Source organism: Lemur catta, chromosome 6, assembly GCF_020740605.2.
Source record: "Lemur catta isolate mLemCat1 chromosome 6, mLemCat1.pri, whole genome shotgun sequence".
Taxonomy (NCBI): Eukaryota; Metazoa; Chordata; class Mammalia; order Primates; family Lemuridae; genus Lemur; species Lemur catta.
This window is the reverse complement of record NC_059133.1, coordinates 80,687,236-80,709,144: the sequence shown is the minus strand read 5'-3', so window position 1 is coordinate 80,709,144 and position 21,909 is coordinate 80,687,236. Positions and strand designations below refer to the sequence as shown.

At 36.6% G+C, this 21,909-nt stretch overlaps 1 protein-coding gene across 2 annotated transcripts in view; it reads right to left on the bottom strand.

Annotated features, from left to right (window-relative positions):
* GYS2 (glycogen synthase 2) overlaps window positions 1-21,909 on the bottom strand; it is a 55,383-nt gene that overhangs the window by 20,922 nt on the left and 12,552 nt on the right. The window contains exons 3-10 of one of the 2 annotated variants that reach the window (XM_045554222.1): window positions 18,841-19,032; window positions 16,376-16,558; window positions 11,023-11,167; window positions 5,682-5,799; window positions 5,374-5,494; window positions 1,981-2,087; window positions 1,259-1,318; window positions 694-772 (exon numbers count right to left, since the gene is read on the bottom strand). In XM_045554222.1, coding sequence (XP_045410178.1) covers window positions 694-772; window positions 1,259-1,318; window positions 1,981-2,087; window positions 5,374-5,494; window positions 5,682-5,799; window positions 11,023-11,167; window positions 16,376-16,558; window positions 18,841-19,032 — 1,005 coding nt within the window. The remainder of the gene's footprint in view (window positions 1-693; window positions 773-1,258; window positions 1,319-1,980; window positions 2,088-5,373; window positions 5,495-5,681; window positions 5,800-11,022; window positions 11,168-16,375; window positions 16,559-18,840; window positions 19,033-21,909) is intronic. The other variant, XM_045554223.1, reaches the window with a different exon arrangement.

The window sequence follows — 21,909 nt, the reverse complement described above, 5'->3', positions numbered from 1 at the left end:
CTTGACATTTCACCCAACCTTTATGCCATCAGTCTTTTGAGATGACAGGAACGATGATGACTAAGTTTTGTGTGTTTCAAGATAATGGGTTGAAAATTTTCCTTTGCCTACTGTGAACAGCTTTTGCTTTTCATCTGCAGCCACTATATGAAAGGCTTGGACTTCATGACTGCTTCTGGGACTTATTTGGAGTATAAGGGTGTCCTGAAATCCTGACTCAAGACAGCCTTTACTGGTTTCTTCTAGCAGAGCTATCCTCCAGTACCTGATATCTCATTGTTAAAACAAGAGTTTTGTTGCATGCTTAACATATTTGGTTTACCTTTCTTTGCGATAATATTACTTGACTGACAAACATTCATATTTTCTCTGCTGTGATTCAAATTCTATAATTTTGGAAATATTTAGGACTTTTTTGTTGTTATTACACTATACACAGTTTTTCAATTGGATGTACTGGTTTCAAAAGAATTTTGTGAGTGGAAAGACATTTTGTGAGATTTTAAAAAGGAGCCCTTAAAACCACCCATGAAAAAACATACAAAATCATAATTTAAGTGACCATGTGAGAATGTCTTTTCTAGCTATCAGGTCTAAAAATGTTCCCAATTAGCACACTCCAATAAATTAAAATATTGAAGTAGATTGATTTGAATAATGAGGGGAAATAGTAGGCACTTTTTTTCTTATTACCTGTGTTGAAAAGATGGCTCTTTTCATAATTGTTAGGTCATCTCGATCTAAAATATTGTTCATGTCAGGAATTTCTCCTCTGTGGGGGAAACAATGTTAATAATAAAAACAAAAACAGCTGGCACTAATTCAGTGCTTCCTAATCTTCAGACATAAATTATATATTAATATTTTATTTATTTTAATAATGTTTTAATAAAGTAAACATGTTAATATAGATTTAATATATAAATACATTATATTTAATATTCATATATTAAGTCAATATATATTTTGAAATAGTCTCATGAAATCTCCTTCAGCTTCAGATTGACATATTAACCCTTAATGAGCTCCCCACTGAATAGAAACTGTCTGCAAATATAAGTGTGTTCTCATTTCTACAAGCTGTTCACAAGTTTTGTCAAATGAACAATAAAATACCACTCCCATGATACAACACATCTTCATAGGCTAGTAATTCCTTTATATTTGGAACAAAATAAATACATTATAGTGCCTAAATTGTTAAGTTTGAACAGTGAAGACTTAGATGTTTGAAGTGTTAAGTATTCCAAGCACCTACCTTAATAATGCATCATAGAGTTTTTTTCCAAACTTTTCCTTCACAGAATGTGCAATGTCCCTGTTTGGAATGGAAAGATTTACAATTTAAACAGTATCACAGATTTTTAACCTTGGTCATGGCAATGCTGTTGTTTTGTCAACATTCTTTGAGATTACAGGTCTCTTTTTTATAGCTTCTTCTATTATTTTACTGTTTGGCTAGTTCAGCTTAAGTTAAAATCTCCAGAGCTTTTAACAGAACACTGTGACCAGTCCAACAAGCTTAAAATTTTTTTCTTGATGATAATTGGAGTAAGGTAGAGAACAGGGAGGGGGAGTAGACAGAGGTATAGCTATAACAAGACAGGACTTAGTTAATAATTGTTGAATCTTGGCTATGAGTATGCAAAGGGTCATTGTACCAATCTCTTTACTTTGGCGTATATTTTTAAATTTCCACAATAAAAAGTTAAAAAAATTTTTTGACCTATCTTTAAAGATTTCTGCAGAGGCTTGCTGCTTCCAGGGTAGCTCATCTCACAGTTTGTATAACATCTATAATGTTATAGGCATTACATAATCTAAGTGGTAGCACAATGAGTAGAGAGCCAAGTAGTATTTGTGCTATAATAATCTTAAAGAAAAAACAAAGTTCAAGGAGATACATCAGAGATCATGCGCTTAAAAAAATAAATCCCTTTACACTTATCGCTTGAGAACATTCATAGGATGTGAGATTACCATAGCTGTTTTCGCACTGCCTGTCCTTTCAGGGTTTCCACATTGAAATTATTTGTCTTGGCAGGCATAATGAAAAACACCACCACTGTGACATCACTTCTGTGCATCTGATGAGGGATTAGAAAACACAACAGAGTCAGCTATCAAAAATTTAAAAAGTGTAACAGATGGACCTTAAACTTTGAAAACTAGTGTTTTTAAATATCACTAGGTTAACCTCTACGGAAAATAGTATGGAGATACCTCCAAGAACTAAAAGTAGACCTACCATTTGATCCAGCAATCCCACTACTGGGTATTTACCCAAAGAGAGAAAAAAAATCATTTTATCAGAAAGACACATGCACTCAAATGTTTATTGCAGCATAATTCACAATTGCAAAGATGTGGAATTAACCCAAGTGCCCATCAACATATGAGGGATTAATAAAATGTGGTATATGTATACTATGGAATACTACTCAGCCATAAAAAACATGGTGAACTAATAGCTTTTGTAACAACCTGGATGGAACTGGAGACCATTCTTCTAAGCGAAGTATTGCAAGAATGGAAAAACAAATACCACATGAACTCACTATTAAATTGGAACTAATTGATCAACACCCATGTGCACATATGGTAGTAAAACTCAACGGAAACCAAGCAGGCGGGAGGGGGGTAAATTCACACCTAATGGGTACAATGTATACTGTCTTGGTGGTCATGGGCACACATATAACTGACTCAAACTACACAAAAGCATATCATGTAACCAAAACGTTTATACCCCCATCCTATTCTGAAAAAAAAAAATCTATTTATGATTCACAGAGAAATTATATTCACCTTCCTGAGACTTTTTCAGCAGTTTTAATCTAGATCTGGCTTTCAATAAACATTTGTCAATTAACAGTTTAAAAATTCAGACATAAAATATTTTCATGGCATGGGTTATCTAAAACAGCAGTCCCCAACATTTTTGGCACCAGGGACTGGTTTCACGGGATGAAGCGGTTGGGGGGGGGGGGTAGGTGGAGCTTAGGCGGTGATGTGAGCTATGGGGGCGTGGCTATAAATGCAGATGAAGCTTAGCTCCCTGGCCTACTGCTCACTTCCTCCTGTGTGTCCCTGATTCCTACTTTCCTGGCAGTTTTTCCATGGACCATTGGGGATGATGGGGTGGCGGGGAGTAGAGCTCAGGTGTTGATGCCCAGCCCGGTTCCTAACAGGCCACAGACTGGTATCAGGCTGTGGCCTGGGGCTTGGGGACCAGAGATCTAAAATACATGACAATTGCTATTGAAATCACTGTGCATCTCTGTGGTTACAAAATAACTTAAATGAGAGCTATCATGACAAGGGAAAAACTAGTTCTTTAAAATTTCACATTGGAAATGTAATGAGGATTTAGTTTTGGTTTGTTCTTTTTCATTTCTTCTTTAGCTTATTCACCTTGATTTGCACAAATAGATTATTTACATTTTTCTGTTAAATGTCTTGATTCTTATGATGTTGAAGTTTGGCTTTTAGCCCTAAAGTAAAGGAACAAGCATGTACTGAGCACTTTGCGGGTAGCAAGCTCTGTGCTGGGGTGTTTTAAATACATACTTTAGTCCATAATAATTGTGTATGGTAGATCACTCTCCTCATTTTATCAATATGAAGAGAAGCATGAGAGGGTAAATATTTTGTCTAAGCTCCTGTAACAAGTTAGTGGCAAAGCTGGGATATAAACTGCTGGTTTTTTTACTCTAAAATCTATGTTTTCTTTTCCTCTTCCCACAAATACCACTGGCCTAGCATCTCTCAGAAAGAAATGACATTAATCAGCTGTGGAGATAAAAGCATAAACTCACTTAAAGCCATGAATCGATGAATGTTCATGTGTTCTGTAAATGATAGACTATTTCCTGAGTGTGGGGCACTTTACCATCTAGCATGTGGCTTTTGCACTCTGGGGCCTGACAGTCCATTGAGGAAATCTACGTAAGTCATAGAATGGGAAACTCGCCCCTGTAATAGCCAATGTGCTATCAAAGAATAAATGTACTGTATAAAAAGAGAATGCCTTCTTCTAACTTCTCCAAGTATTATGGTTATCTTTGATGTCTAGTATGATAGCAATAGGTTTTTTTTTTTCACATCTAAAAATAAAGTGAATACTTAATAATTGTACAAATAAATTTATTAGTAGTGTCCCTAAACATGATATATATTTGATGTAGTCATGAATCCATTTATGAAGCTTTTTTGAATGGATACATATATCCACTGAAATATGAAATAAGACTATTTCAGAATAATCTTTTTGGCCTTCAGTTCTAATTTGCAGGCTTGGGTTTTTATTAATGTACTGCTTCCTTGTTAATGTGGTTTTAGTGAATATTTTAGCATACTTGGTACAATGTCTGCTCTAAGGTAAGGATAAATCTATGTCCATGATAAAAATTTGACTGGAGAGTAGTACAGAGCTTGGGAAAGTTTAGATTGTCTCAGTATCTTAGTAAGGTTGTGATTCTACACTAGTCTCCTATGAATATTTTCTTGCTATTTATTATTCAACATTTTTATGTAATGAGATTAGAATATAAACCAGTAACTTCAATCAATCAATAGCTATGACATGGTACCATTTGCTATTATTGCTTCTATTAGCACACGTTTTTATTGCTGGATTAGTTGGGAACTTATTTTCAGCCCCACCTTCCTGAACAAAAAATGACTCCCCATTGTTGGAAAAGAGCCTCCTTTTCTCTCCTTCATGTTTTCATTTGGTGGGACATCTCCTCGTTTAACAGTTTGAGACTCTCAATTTCAGGGAGGAGATATGGCCGGGGGGCTGGGGGGAACTAAGTTTGTATGTGTCTGCCCCATTCTGTAGTTAGAGCTGTCGTGTTTGGCCACCAGCCATGTGGCACAGGTTACTGTGAAGGCCGGATTCAGTTGGGGGAGGATGGCAATGGCCAGAGCTGCCTGTGATTAGATGGCTAAGTGTGACACCAGGGTTCAGTATGAGGGCACCTATTGTCATACACCCAAGCTACATCTTCATTGGCCTTTTTTAAAAAAGTGATATTTTACTCTCCATTTTCCTGTTTCCTCATTTATTTTTCAATATCACAAACTCACATGGGGGAAAAGGGATATTATAATGACATAGCACATATAATGGGATAAGCTTGAGGGTCTCTTAAAAACATACTTTTGACAACATAGACAAATACACAAGTAAACAATATGACAACTCCAACATGTAAGTTGAAAGGCCAAAGCCATTTTTAAAATAAGGTTATCATTTTAATTCTTCAACATTATATAATCTCTTGAAAACTACTCCAGAAAGTGCTTTACTTCCCACAGAAGCAAGTTCTCCATACAAGAGCACTGTGTCATGTTCTAGAGCTTTCTTACCCTCAGCAGGAAATTTAGCCTGGATAAGGATTCTAGGAAGATGTCAGCTCCTTTGTTTGAAAACTCATACCTCCCAGCAATGAAAAGGAACAAAGTCTTTTCAAGATCAAAGTCGAGATGACTAAAACAAAATAAAACAGTGGCAAATGAAGTAAAGCAACAGCAACAAAACGTACACGTGAATTTTGTTAAAGTAAAGAAGGGAGCTGGAAAAGATAAACATTTACTTTAACAATCCAGTTTCTCTTAACCGAAGATCCCGAAAATCACACGCTAATTCAAAAATATATATATATAGAAAAACATACCCATAGAAATGACCTCGAACAAAATCTTGGATCCTGGCTTTGTACATGGCATGTAGATTTTGAAACTCATGCACTGCTGAAAATTTTTTAACACTCAAGCCATTTGGAGTAACTACATCTAGAAAAGCAAAACAAAATCATCGTGAAAACTTTCTTTGAGCAAGGGCACCATTATAGAAAAAAGTATTTTTTAAATTTATAAAGTTAGATGTCTATTAACATTTCTAGTTTCTGGCTACCATAGAATTTAAAATTCATAAAACTTCAGAATCCAGTCATTTGGTTGAATTAGGAAATCAGGAGTACTTGACCAAAATAACGATGAGTGACTGGTACAATGAAACAGTTTAACTAATAGCAATAATAATAATAATTATTATTATACTTTTCATTTACTGATTGCTCATTGTGCACCAGCTACTGCTCTTATGGCTTTGCAATGTAACTCATTTAATCCTTGCAACAACCAAATAGAAGGCAATGGAGTAGGTGCTCTTATCTGCATTTTCAGAGGTGAAAACTGAGGCACAGAGTTATTAAGGAACCTGTCCATGAACACACAGCTGATAAGTAGAAGCAGAATTCACGTAGTCTGTCCCCATTTGCTGTGTCTACTTCCTGCGATCTTGTTTTCCAATTTGTAAAATTGGAAAGGCGACCACATATTTCTAATTTCTATTTCTTATTTCTAATACAACTGATTCATTCTTCCCAGAAAATTTTGTTGCTGAGGCAGGAAGGCTTTCTTGGTTTTCTGAATATTGGTCTGTGACAAGAAAGAGAGTCACTACTCAGAGCACGTGATGAAAAGCACCTACTGACTTGAAAATATAGATTATCACATGTAGTAGCAATAAAAACAAAAGCAAGAAAAAAGAAACTGTGTCAATAAATTTAGCACATGGCAATGGAGATTTTCGTAGTAGAGATTTAAACTAGAATTATAAGCATGTCACATCATTCTGAACTGACGTTTATAGTTTTATAGTTAACTGACTATCCTCTTGAAATGCTTCCACAAAATCAACCGAGGCTTCTTGGTAATTTCTTGTGAAAAGAAAAGATAAGAAAAACTACTGATTTTTATGAGTTTTTCTAAGTAATTGGCCATTTGTTGTACTCTTTTAAACACCTTGCCACAGTAGAGTCAATTTTAGGTAGCTGGGGTTTCTAGTGAAAGCTTTGATGTGCATAATTCCTAGATGAACTGTGTAGAGTGATTAGGTAGGGTGACAATTAACTCTTAAAATGTATTTATCTTTTTATAGCATTTATATAGGGCTTACATTGTGCCAGACCCTATTGTACCTGACAAATGTTAATTTTCAAAAAACCGTATAATGTAAGTTCTTTTTGTTGCCTTTATTTTACAGATGAGGAAACTGGCCTACAGATAGTTAAGATGTTTGCCCAAGGTCAAGTTCCTACAAAGTGACAGAGGTTGGATTTAGAATCAAGGCAGCCTGGCTCTGAAGTCTACACCGTTATCCATTGTGTCATGCAGCTGTATCATCCAAAAAGATATATAATAGAAGGCAAGGATGTATGTGGATACCAGTTGATTGTGACTTGAAATCCTCTGGAATTTTCTAAATTTTTTCACATACAATCAAGAGTAAAAGATCTGTGCCCTGAAATTAATTATCTAGGTTTATTAGTCTAAAGATTTTGGTCAATGAGATCTTCTAATAGCCATATTTATAGTGCAGAATAATCTCACACATACAGGCCTAAATGCAATGGTATGCTAGTAAAATTTAACATACAGCAGCCCATGAAAGACAGAGGGAGAGAGAGGAAGAGAAAGACTTTATTTATAGCATTTGCCTATTTCCATGGTGTAAATACTCCCACCATGACTGACTTCAAGCTACCAAAGTGAATGCAGAGTTGGGAGGAGATGTACAGTAACACCATTACAGTACTTCTACCATACATATGAGATACACACACACACACACACACACATATGTATAAATGACCTAAGAATATACATCATAGTAAAATACAGTAAAATAATTAAGAAGTGATATATTTTGAATATTTATATAGTTATTTAATTGTAAATTTATATCATTCAATTTTTAATAATGGTTGTATTTAACACCAACTCATGTATTTCCTGAGGTTTAACAATTGGTTGTTGCAAGCCAGTATGAGCTGGTTCTAGCTCACTACTCTCTACTTAACAAATAAGGTTGAAAACACATTTTAATGCATCATTGATAAATATGGAATGATATGGGTACTCTTACAGAGTTACGTAATTTAAATTGTAGCTTTGTCTCTAGAATAAAAATGCTTACAATATATAGAATTTAATCATTATGAATTGTGTTTAAAAGGATTCTCTCACCATTTACTACACTAGTAAGAGTATCTTCAATTTGTGAGGCATTCAACTCTGTAGTTGGTATTACTCTAAATTTAATTTTATTAATTAGTAAAATTAATTAATTAGTTTATATAGGTAGAATTAGTTTGCACATGTCATATACTCACATCATTTAAATTTCAAAAATTCAAAATATATACCTTGAAAAGTCTGCCTTCTACTTCTGTTTCCCAATTTTTTCCTCTCCCTGAAACAACATTGGTTACTAATCTCTTGCTGTTATTCCTGAGTAGAAGACAACGTCACTGTTGTCCACCTTTCTGATGTTAGGCAATGCCAACACAAAGGAAAAACATTGACTCAAGTATAGTACTAGCTAAAGTCCATATTAAGGTATTTAAAATGGGCTCAAAAATCAACAATTGCAAAACTATTAGTAACTATATTAAAGGGCAAACAAGAAATAGGAAAAAAGGCACATATGACATATATGGTATATGCTGTATTCAGCTGTGTATTTGTAATAAATAGATTATATTGCCTTCACTCCATGTTTTAAATCAAATATCACCTTTTCAATATCAAAAATTATTCTGAGCCAAATTAAAAATACAGTAATAAACACGTCTTTGACAATTAGTATATAGTGATATTTTTAAAAATATCTGGTCCCATGCAAGCATTTGACCAACCAACATTTGCCTCTTGTTCTGGAGCTGTGTCCTCAGCATTGTAGCTGTGGTTATTCTATGAACTGGGGAGAACTCCATGAGAAACTAGAGAATACAAAGTCATAGTTATACTACATAATGCTTTTTTCCCCCAAATGCTTTTGGAAAAGTTTGTATGTTTAATGATCTACCAAAAGTCCTTTGACCTTCTGGAACCACAAAATGTTCAGAGATTTCACAATTTCCATCAGAGCCACCACATGATTCTACCACTGGTCTGAAGTGGACTAGACCGTAGTGTTTATAGTTTGGTAGAACTTCCAGGTGAAGCTAGCTTGTGAGTAGCTAGCTAGGCGAGAACTTGGGAAAACCTATTCAGGGATCCATACAAAATAATAATTGCTGACATTTCCTTTACAATGGACCAGGCACGGACCTGAGTTTTTCCATTGTGTTATCTCTTTAAATCATTGCAACAATTCTAGATAAGAGATAGGATTATCATCCACATTATGCAGAAAAGGCACAGAGCACTTAAGTAACTTTTACAATGTCACACAGCTAGTATCATATATTCAATACAAAATCATTTTTGATACTGAGTTCAGGCATTTTGGCACAAACTTTTGGCACGAAGTTTGACCACTACTCTGCAGCTATATCCCTAAGAAGACAAAAATTTAAGAAAATAGTATATAGAGAAAGCAGGACCCTGCATATAATCTTGGAGAAAGCAAAAAGTAGAAAAACTATTAGAGGCACTGGAGAAGATTCATATTGGAGAGAACTCAGAATGCACCATGTCATGAAAAGTAAGGGAAAGATAGAGGTGTTCATCACCTTTAAATGCTAGGGGATGTCATGGAACATTAAAAGAAGTAGAGAACCCTGAATTTGGTGATTTTTGGGAAAAGCAATTACAGGCCAGTGTTGGAGGTTGGAAGCCAAAGTCCAAAGGACTATTGAGTAGGTGTAGGTAGCAACTATGGTTTACTTTTCCAAGATACTTGGCAGCAGGAAAGAGATTGTATAGATGTTTGACAGGGTAGCAGCCTTAAGAGAAATTTTCATTTTAGAACAGAAAAAAATAAAATATTTTTGTAAGCTCAGAAAAAGATACTGTCAACAGGAGAAAAGGAAGAACCAAGAAAGAAATGAGCATATTGATGGAGTAAATGCCTGTAAATGGCATGATAATAAGAATCCAAGTGAATCCAAGAGAATCCTTGGAAAGAAAAAAGAATACCATATAATCTTAATGCAGCTGTCATTCAAATTACTTGGATTCTTTTTCCGTTTTGTTTTTATAAGTCTAGCACTTTAAAATACCTCCTCTAGATATTCAACTGGTATATGAAAGAAAGACAACTAGAGACAAGACCAGAAGAATTAAGCAATAATTAAGAATTACTTAGCACCATTTGGTTGCAACTAATAGAAACCTACAAACACTGGCTTAAGTATAATAATGAGGACTTTATTAATAGAATGCTGGAGTGTCTCATGGCAAAGATTAAGTTGGGCCTCAAGAATGACTTTAAAATATGGTCTGAATCACTGTGGAGAACCTCTGTAAAGAGTCCTCTCTCAGTCTATTTCTGCCTCTTGTAGCACTTCACTGCAGTTAAACTTTCTTTGCATCAAGTACAACAGAATAGAAAAATGGAGGTTGCCAACAGCTTCAAAGCTGATATTCCATAATATGAGAGTGCAAACAGACGCTCATTTGAATGGGAGCATTTTGATTGACCCATCTTATGCCAGGTGTCTACCATTGGCCCAATCATCTGTGGCCACATGATATGGTTATATTTTATGAGCATGCTGCTTTGCATTGCCAACTCTGGTTGGGTTTATTGATAGTTCCCAGAAAAATTTGCAAAGCAGCCTGGGAGATAAGACAATGGGTTTCTACCAAACAGGGCAGACAAGGCAGTGTTACGAGATGTAGGACTGGGATAGTCTCACACAAATTTCTGATACTTTCTTGGCTTTCTTGTTCTTAAAAGAGAAGAGTCAACTCAGCTTGCTTACACATACCAAGTTATCATGACAACGCACTTCACACCTAGGGCATTTCAAGCATATCTCATTTATTCAATAGGCACAGATTGAACACTTACTAGGAACTACACACTGTTCGAGGTGTAGCTTAGTGTTGATTTCACTGCAAACCTACCAAAATTGAGAATTAAAATACATGTAAAGATCTGGGAGAAAACAGTGAATGCCATTCTTTTCTAGCTATGACCTTAATGCCAGGAAAACAAAATCCTCATACTCTAATGTCATTTGGCACAGAAAGATAGGTGACAGATTCAGGGATAATAATTACCAGGCTTTCTCTTCAGCATGTGTTCTGCCTCTATTGCTGTTATTTCAGAAACTGTGGTGAACACATGAGCACAATGCACAGCGGCCCGCTCCATGCAGTACCGGTGGTAAATCTGCCTGTCCCCAGCCTCTTTGTCTATGTTAAACTGTTAAAAACAAACAAACATACATTTGCTTAACGCTGTTCTTCTACACAAGCAAAAAAAAGCACACATTTCACAAATTATCTTTCCTCAAGGCTTTGTAAAATTTTATGATCACAAAAAAGTAATGAAAATTTTCATTAAACCCATTGCCAAAATACGTAACTACTTATGCTTTAAAAGGCATTACTTACTTTATTTCTCCTTCTAAACAGCTATTTAAGCCCCTAAGTAAATGATGTTTCCATTTTGCTTTAATCAGATAGAATTCTTCAATTTTTGGCATTTTAATTATACTTTTACATATCTCCCACATTTTATAAATATTGAGCTAATTCTCTTCCCCAAAGACCTTATCGTATTTTCCCCACAAACAATGAAACAGCTGACATTAAACTTGACATTGAAAATAAGGATAATTATTACCACCCTTAATTCACCGAAAGGGAACCAGAAAAATAGAAAAGACAAATGCTTTTCCATGGCAATATAATCCTTTTACTTTATAATTTCAAAGAGTGTATAATTATTCTAATTAGATATTGTGTTAGATTGTGTAATCATCTATCATTCTGGGCATCTTAACTTAAAAAAAAAGACAAATCTCCAACAATCACTTAAATAATTGGCAATAGTTGTGAGCTTTTGCCATTTCACTTAGTCACTAAATGTTATGTCTCACATAGCTGCATACAAAACTAACAGTGTCTAAGAAAAAATAGTACATAGAATTTCTGGCATTATATCAGCAGGGTGCTTTTTATAGTAAAGATTATTAGTAGCTCTTCAACACTACTATGTCAGGCACTCCTCTAAACATAATAGCACATTTAATCCTCATAAACCACCAAGACATATATTTTGTCTACATCTTATATAGAGAGAAATTAAACATTGTAGAGGTCAAGAAACTTGTCCAAGATCACATTCCTATTAAATATCTTAGCAGAACCCTTAACTTATCCCTGATGAGTCTGACTCCAAACCTTGTACTCTTGTACTCTTATCTGCTTTCACACCATTTAGACTTCAGCTCTATGAAGTCATTCCCAATAACTATAGCATCATATAGAGAAAAAGACCCATTACATGATTCTAATGAATAGGACAAGAAATTCCTAGAGCATTCTTTCATGACTCTATTATTTGCAATCATCTCTCTGAAAATGTTTGAATCGGGGTTCTATACGGCATGCTTGGATTAGCAGAGCTTTTCTTAAAAGCTCTATATGGCTTGTCTGGTTCATTCAACCAAATCTCTCATTTAACTAACATTTGTTGAGTAATTATGTGTATCTGTTACTTTACTGAGCTTACAAATTAGTGAGAAAACAGGTAAAAATCAGGCAGAAATGAGTACCTGAATAAGGTATAGGATCAGAGCAGCACTGATTCTCTCTGTCTGAGGATAGGGAAAAGTATCTCATACTGTATAGTAAGTGTTCACATTGTCAGTATCACCTCTAGAATGTAAGATTTTCAAGTGCAAGGACCATGCTGTATTCATCTTTGTATCTCCATATTGACTGGATGAATAAAAAATGGCATTTGAACTAAGACATGAAAGTGTAATTTAGGGAAAGTTATTTTGAGCTGAAAAATTAGTTTCCCTAAAGAACAGGTATATAAACCATTATGGCCTGTGCAAAAAAATAGCAGGACAACTGATGTGACTATAGCATTGGGCGTAGAATGTAAGAGACAGAGGCTGGTAGGATATGATAGGGCCAGATTACCAAAGTCCCTGAAGATGAGACTGGGAATTTAGCCTTTGTTCTGCACACAGTAGAAAACCACTCTAAAACACTTCATTTAGAGGTGTGGTAAAAACATAGCCTATGTTAAAAAAAAAAAAAAAAAAAAACAACTCTGGAAATAAGTATGAAATATTTTCCATCTCATTGAGTTTTTGTGAATTTCAAATGAGATAACACACGTCAAATGTTTAGAAATGTGCCTGGCACATGGAAAGTGCTCAAAAACTTTAGCTGTTATTATCATTTTGTTGTTGTTGTTGAGAATGATATTTCATGGATGAGATAGCATTTAACATTTGGACATTTAGAGATGGGGAGATAGGTTTTCTAAGTCAGTAAACTGGAGTATATAAAAATGCAGAGGGAGGATGGCAGGAGCCTGGCAAGCCCAGGAGAGGTCTGGGTGGGGAAGGTATATGTGCCTGCTTCTGCCTTTCCCTGGTCCCCTGGGGCTCCTTATCTTTCAGGCCTGTAGTTTGTATGGCCACATTTGTGGCTTTACAGAAACCCTGTTTCACATGTTGTCTGCCTTTCCACATATTTAAGATCATATGTTAAAATATCTGTCTGGTAATTCCATTGTCTAGGACATATCTGGACCTGATTCTTTCAATGATGGGTCTTACTTTCTTGCATTGTCATGTATCTCATAACTTTTTATAGAATTCTGAGTAAAAGGACAAAAAATGAGGTAAAGTGTATATTAACCAGTAAAACACAGTCTTGCAATAGAAGAGGGTAACCCTATAATTGAACTTGACTAGCTCAAAACTTGGTCATAAGAAAAAGTTAAAATCTATCAAATAATTGTCTATGGTTTCCTTCCCCATTTTCTAATCCCAAATGATACTGTCCTCAGTTTCCCAGCCAGGAAATTCTCTTGCTATTAAGAAAAAAGAGGGTAAGACATAAGAAAATTAAAGGCCTTAAAAGAAAAGCTTTAGTTATTTAGCCATTATAGTCAAGGGGCAATTAACCAATGGCTGGACTTAAAAGAATGAGTTTGGCAACATCTTAGAGGTTCTTGGAAAATTCACATGCTGGCTGAAAATGGTTGAAATGCTATTCTAGCCAATGAATTTTACTTAAAATGTAAACCAACATCAGGGTTCTTGTGGATTGGCTATTTACAAAGTGTTTTCAGTTAGCAATTATTATTTGAGTAAAATAGTTCTAATCTTTCAGACTTTTACAACTTTTTACAAACGTTGAATTCTTTTATTCCTATTCTCATGTTTGCCCTATTTTTATTTGTCTGAGTCAGAACTTATTGAAACCGATCCTGGGTTCTGCATCAAAGACTAAATTATGACTCATTCCTTACGTTGAACTTTTAAAAATGTTTCATGTATGTAAAATTTGGTCAGAGGAAAACTGTAATCGCTGCACAAAAAAGACACTTAGCAGTTGCTGGTCAGTCTTTGCTCCCACCTTCCTGGAGCACGCTGCGCTCTCATGTCAGGCCCCCAAATCACCCTTCATTAGCCCCCAGTTCCCCACAGGAGGAACCCAGGAGACCTCTGGGCGTCCTGTTACCAGAGGCCTGTCGCCAGGGCCAGGCCACAGGCTGTGGTTCTAGCATCCAAATAATCATTTCACAACTTATCATAATTAAAAAATAATTTTTTGTATTGCTCAACACATAAAATAAAAATGTTATGTATTTTTAAAAAATGAATAAAAATTAAAAACAAATAAAAATAATAAAAAAATAAAAAAATTATGTGTTACCCATTTGTATAATACAAATTTTATGTATTGGGCAACTCATTAAAAACTTTGTGTTTTTATGTATTGCCCAAATTCTAAACCTAGTGTGCTTATGGGGACTTCTGTTGTGAAAAATGATTATGAATTTGACTGAAAACCTAGTTCTTTCCTACTTGTTATCTACGAGTCACTCTGCTGGGAAGAATATTTTACTAGAAAGATGTGCTGGGGTCTGACTAAGCTTACATATATCAACCCATGAGGGGCTTTAAATTAGGGAGATACATAATCATATTTGAAGACAGTATGATACAAATACAGACCTTTTACCAAAAGGATAAGGTTATAACATGTAACTATATACGTAATGCATTTGTTCCTTAAAAACAAATAAGAGTACCCAATGTATATTAGTTGGTTTTTAAATTAATTCTTACTATAAAAGATTCTTAAGTATTCTGAAATGAACTATTCCATATGCTATTCTAATATTTTCTCTTTGACAGGAATCAGTCTGTTCCTCTCCAGGAAACATGGTTTTTGAGCTTATCACAGATCACTGGTTTTCCCTTATTAGTCTACGATTACCATACAACATCGGGAAACTTCTCTGACCTTCCAGCTTTGAATTCCTTGGTGTCTTTATTTTACATGTACACTTTATGTTTATAATTTGACCTTAAAAGGTTAGGCTGACCTTTTTATAGGGAAGCTCTCATTAGGATCACTCATTGTTCTGCAAATGTTCAAGTTTTTCAGAAAGAACTTTCTTGCACTCATCAAAGTGCAAGAGATAAAAGATAGAAGAGATAGTACTGCAACTTTCCAAGATCATTATCTGAATATTATTTATGTACACACACACACACACACACACACACTTCTGTTTCATAGAGTCCTAGAACTTTTTAAACTGGGAAAGTCTTCAGAAATCAGTTTTTCAACTTCCCAATTTTCCTGATGATGAAAGTGAATCCTAAGATGTTAAATCTATTTGATTGTTAATATAGATACCAAATCTGCAAAACCCCTGAATATGGTACTCAAATGTTTTGTTAATATTGTTGACATGATGATGTAAAAGACATACTTTTATTAATCTGATTTAACTAATAGGAAACAGAAGAAAGAAATCAAAACTGAATGATTTTGGGGGTCTTGAAATAAGTAGTCTCCAAAGATGAGCAAACTGGTCATCAAGACCCACATCCCTGTTTTCAATAATTTCTGTCCAAACAGAAAACTCCATTTATGCATTGCAGAGTTACAGGAAAAATCCAGCCTATCGACCTATAATGTGGTTTCCACTCAACTGTTCGCTTGAAGGATACAATAAGAAAGGCTCAGAGTGCAAGTTTGTACGCCTAGAGTCCCTCTCTCTACCGGCCACTCAGAGCTGTGTGTGGATCCAGGGTCTTCACAGCATTTCCCAAGCTGCAGGGTAGAACCAGAGCCCAGTGCTGTGTCCCCAGTGTCTCACTCCTACCACACCTCTCTGGATCTACTGCTCCAAAGTAGGACAGAAATCAGGCTTCTCACCTCTATACTCTACTGCAATCCGAGCAAAGTTAAACCATATGAGCTGTCTGTCACCCCAGGGGAAGCTCTGTCATGAATATTGACTAGCTAAAAGGGCATTGCTGCCACCTGGTTGGCAGATGAAATGCAAAGATCAATACTTACCCTTCAGCTTCAGGGATCTGAAAGAAGGGTGGGTGAGAGGGGCGGAGGAAGGACTGTTCACCTTGTCAAGATGGTTGTAGAAATCAATATTTGCCGCACAGAGATACCTCCCGAGTAGTGTGGCGTGGGTTGTGAATATCGTGGCAATGGGAAGTTTCCGGGCTCGAGAAAGGATCAGTCCGGTTCCGGCCTGCCATTCATGGAACTGGGTGACGACGTGTTTCCCGTCCGCGTGATCGGTCACCTACGTCCGAAAAAAACATTCAGAAAAGTGTTGATGAGGCTTGATCGTGATCATGGCCCACATGGTGTCTGTCAATTTTGTTGCAATTGAAATGGGTCTAAGTATGAACAAGGATAAATGTTTTTATAGGATTCAGTGGTATGTTCATAAAGCCTATGTATTTTTATGTCTCAGTCCTCTCAGTGATGGATCAGATTCATTTTTGTATTCACAGAAAAATAAACACTAACAACAAATAATGTTAATGCTAATAAATGAAATAAATGCCAAGCAATCACTCAATAAATGTTCATTAATGGATGAATGAATAATAGCAAAAATAATACTTTTGAAGGTATCATCAAACAGTGGAATCAGTTATGACTACCCACTTACAAGCTTCTTTTTAAATAAGTGCCTCTACCTTTTAAGTCCATCTAATTTGAGTTTTCTGTTTTTGGATGCCAGAATAATTTTTACTGACATATTATTTTAAGAATATAGAACTAGGGAGAATGAGGCTAATAACTTGCTTACTATCAAATAGCCACTTAATAACACACTGACAACCCAGATCTAATTCCACTACTCCAAACCAGGTGGGGCCCAAGTCTCTTTTTAAAGTTAGCTTGTTTCATTCTTACAAAAAATGAAAGTTCACACTCACTCCCCTTACAAGTGGTGCATTTCCTTAAAGAAGGGAGTAGCCAAACACCTGAACTCAAGAAGGCTGGGCAGAGAATCGGGAACTTGGAGAGTTAACCCAGGACGGTGGTTGTCACACTTAGTGTACATCAGAATCAGCTGGAAAGCTTGTTAAACACCGATATCTGGCTTCTCCCCGCCCCCCAGATAATCTAATATTCTGAGCTGGGGGTAAGAATTTGTATATCTTACAAGTTTACAGGTGATTCTGCTAATACTTCTCCAAGAAAATACTCTTTGGGAAACAATGACTTAGACTAAGCCCCTTGAACCTCAAAGTACCCAATTTTCAAAAAGTTCCTCACACCCGTTACCAGTCGTCCAGACTAGTGGCAGCACTCACAGCTGTTAACAGCTGCACAGAAGTGGTAGCAGAAACAGGGCTTGCAGGGTAGCCTCGGATGATTTTTCAATGTCTGTAATTACCCTTTGAATTAAAGAAAATCTCTATTTTTGGAACTGCTTTATTTCAGAGAAAATTAGGACTCTCACTTTCTTGTTTCTCTCCCCTCTATTTCCCTGTAATAGAAAGGATGACAACACGTAGACACAGATGCATGCGAGCACGCACACACGTCACTTGGTGGTTGGCCTCAGCCGTGGGGCAGTGGCTCAGGGAGGCAGTTTGTAGAGGAAGAGTTGGTTCCACCACCTGGTGCTACAGCAAGACTGTATATCTGCCATTAGGCCAGATTCTGCACACTAAGCGTACACTAAGTGTGACAACACTCTCACATTTCTTGTCCTATACTGTCACCACCAAAACAAAGCAATAGGGCTGCCTGTCCACCTTCCCCTTCACTTCAAGGCAGCTTTTTATGGTGAGTGGAATATGATTTCATCAGGAGGAGAGACTGGTTAAAGGAAACACACTCCCGACATACAATTTTGTGATTTGTCCTTAGACCACACCCCCCACTGTGCTTGGAGGGCTCTTCTTTTACCACCTGGTTTTGGGGCTATATATAATCATCTTGAGGTAGTGCAAGGATGCAAAGAAATCCGACTGCCAGACTTTGAGGAGTTAAGAGAGTGCAGACTTGGCTCATTTTACAAGGACTGGTTTCTAATGCTCTTGCTTTTTTACATGTATGGGCATATTCCCCCACAAAGAACTCCTCAGTAACTGCCAAGACCACTTCAGCCCTTAGCAAATAATAAACATATCTAAAAGCCACTTTAGTTGCACAAGTATTTACGCATAAACAGACTTATTTCAAGCTGTTTGCTACTCTTAAGATTTTAGAATTAACTTACATAGTACATGATGTATTATATACAATCTCTTTTTTTCTTACATATACATTATCATCTATGTAGTAGGTGATATAATTGGGTGTTTTATATGCATCACTCCATTTAAATCTGACATGAGGTAAACAGTAATAAGCATCATTATTACTCTGTTCCAAAGGCCAGTTTTTAGTATGAGGAATGTGGAGCATGCCCTCGGATTCTTTTGAAATGTATTAGAACAAGCAATAATAGCATCATCTCAAAACTTTGCTTAATCCAAAGATCATGGTATCATTGCTGTGCACTAAGTGCAGTTGCAGTTGTGCTGCTCCTCTGTTGTGTCACTGTGCAGTAAACTGTACCTCTTTTAAGAACCAGGCAGTTAAAGAGCCAAATATCAGCATGTCATTGGCTTCTCGGTCATGATAAGGAATGCCGACACTGCATGCTTCCCAGAGGTCACCTTTCCACCTGTCCAGGTTCCAAGCCGAATAGCCTATGTCAAAGAGCACCACGTAAGGACTCCCCTCAATCAGCCATCTTCCAAAATGTACCTGTCATATAAAGAACACACAGCCAGACACTAAGTATTGCAAGAGAGGAAACTGTAATTGAGCTCGGAGGATATCAAGTGTATGTAGAACTTAAAGCTACATAGAAAATAGTAGCGATAACACACAGTGTCTGCTGTTTGAGCCTGAGGATGGAATGGGCACGCATCCATTCATCCATCCATCTAGAATCTCCAAATTCTTGCACTTCGTTAAATTTGGTCATTTATAAGTAACATATCTAGATTACATAATCTCTGTTTTTCTCTGCCCAGGTTGTCCTCACATGCTGTCTTCATGGGGAAAGGCTGATCAGGTCTCCGGGGTTGGCCTTGGTCACACAGTGAGAGCCTGTGTTGGATCTGGTGTGTCAGGGAGACTTCTGCCTTGTTTCCATCACTCCTTCCTAGCTCCACTGTTCATGCTTCTAAAATAAACAGGACTTGATCGCACACACTCACACACACACACACACACACACACACACACACACACACACACACACCCCTCCTGTGACCTTGAGCTCATGGATATAGGGCTGATCTATAGTCTGTGTGTTTATGACAGAGTCATGAGATGTTCACTATCTTTAACAACCTGGGTTCTTGGGTATAATTTCTACAGTGTCACTTAATCTCCTTTATGCAACAGGACTTACAATATTTCCTGCTAGAAAAGAAGCTGTTTCTGTAAACAATGTGTATGATTTATCTCACTACTCCTATCAAAAAAAAAAAAGACTCGAAATGTTGGCTGCTGCCAGAGGTCTTAACTAAACATGTTGCCCAAGACACATTATCTCTTTAATCTAGCAGCTCAAAGTCTAATTCTATTACCTTCCTCAAATTGACTTAGATTCCTAAATGTTTTATCTTGTGCAACTTTTAGCGCATTAGCTATCTCAAATTTTTTCCAATTGTAAGTATTAATATATAGTCACTTGTATATCCAAGTTTAACTTCCCTTTTGTTCTCTATATTTTTATAGTAATCTACTTGTTCTTTGGTCTTAATTTTTGTTTTGTGTTTACTCTCCTATTACATGATATGCAGCCTAATAAACTACTTTAAATCCTTTCTGGAACTCAGCAGAGGCTAAGAGCCTGTCATGGTGTATCTAGGCCTCTCTAGAAAACCGAATGTGTTCACATTGCTTACATATTGACACTACGACTCCACCCACGGCTGAATTTTGCAGAGTTTGGAAGCCCAATTTCATTGTCATCTCCTCCCATGGGACTCGGGCATGTGTGGTGATGTTTCTCCCATGACCATCCCTTGGCCAACCTTGAAAGACCCTCATTATGCGTCAGTTGCTTCCATTGTAATTTAGTGTTCATCATGCCACTCTTTCAGCCCCAAACAACTTTTTAATAGTTTTCTCTTTGTGAAAGTCATTAATTCATATATTTATACATTATTAATAATACATAATATCATTATATAATATTTGCTGACTGCCTAATTTGTGCCATATCATACAGTGAGCTAAGGTCAGAGAGAAGTGTTGAAACTACAAACAGAGAACCTAAACTAGCTTGTTTTGACTTCCAGTCAGTTGTTGGCTACAACATGGAAACATCCTTACACCAGAAATCCACGTAGAATCTCGAGACCACTCAGTTCTCATCTCCCTTCTTTCACAAGAACTTCAAATGCAAGCCCCTTCTAACACCTCATTTACTTTTATCCCAAAGGTGTAACATGCACCCTTCTATCACTGTCCTAACATTCTCTATGAAATATTTTTCTGGTATTCTTGGGACCTCAAGTTCCCTTACAAATGACACATTCTGCTCCTTAAACCTTGCATGTACCTCCTAGACACCATTGCCTTCACAGACATCTCACGTGAGGGCTTCTCATTTATTCACCCCCAGAAACTACATTCCTGGAATGAGTATGAAGGAAAGTTACTATTTTTAAATTCCACTGAAATTTGTAAGGCCTTATTCCTTATTTCTGTGTAAAAATATCTTTGAAACGTATGTTATACAAATATATTACCTATATTACCTTTCCTTGTTCTACTAATCACTTGGTTACTTTCTGACCTTATCCTAAGCAACTTCAAAGTCCATGTTTTTTATCCTGCACAATTAACCTGATATTGGTAATAGTTCCTTGACCTTATTGACTTAGAAGAACTTCATGTCCACCTGATTTCAGCCAACCAAGATCATGGCTGCATGATCCTTATCAAAATCCAAATTGTTGGCCAGGCGCGGTGGCTCATGCCTGTAATCATCCTAGCACTCTGGGAGGCCGAGGTGGGTGGATCGTTTGAGCTCAGGGGTTCCAGACCAGCCTGAGCAAGAGCGAGACCCTGTCTCTACTAAAAATAGAAAGAAATTATGTGGACAGTTAAAAATATATATAGAAAAAATGAGCCGGGCATGTAGCACATGCCTGTAGTCCCAGCTACTCGGGAGGTTGAGGCAGGAGGATTGCTTGAGCCCAGAAGTTTGAGGTTGCTGTGAGTGAGGCCGATGCCATGGCACTCTACTCTGGGCTACAGAGTGAGACTCTGTCTCAAAAAAAAAAAAAAAAAAATCCAAATTGTTCCTTCTCTGAGAGATTTCACTTTGGCATTCTGTTACCTGACCACAACTTCTATACTTGCACTTCTCTCACACTGTTTCTCCCAGTGTCTATATTCTTTCTTTTCTTGCTCTAAGACTCTAGTTCCTGGAAGCCGCCATTTTCTCCTGCATTCTCACCTCCTTTCTAGCTTTGCTTCCTTTCCTACCCATTTCAATACAATGGCCCAATTGATTCAACTATTAATTCAGTCACTCTCATAATTACCTTCAATACTGTGCCACCTTGACCCATTGCATGAATGCTAGAAATAACGCTAGATTTCCATCTACTCAACTTC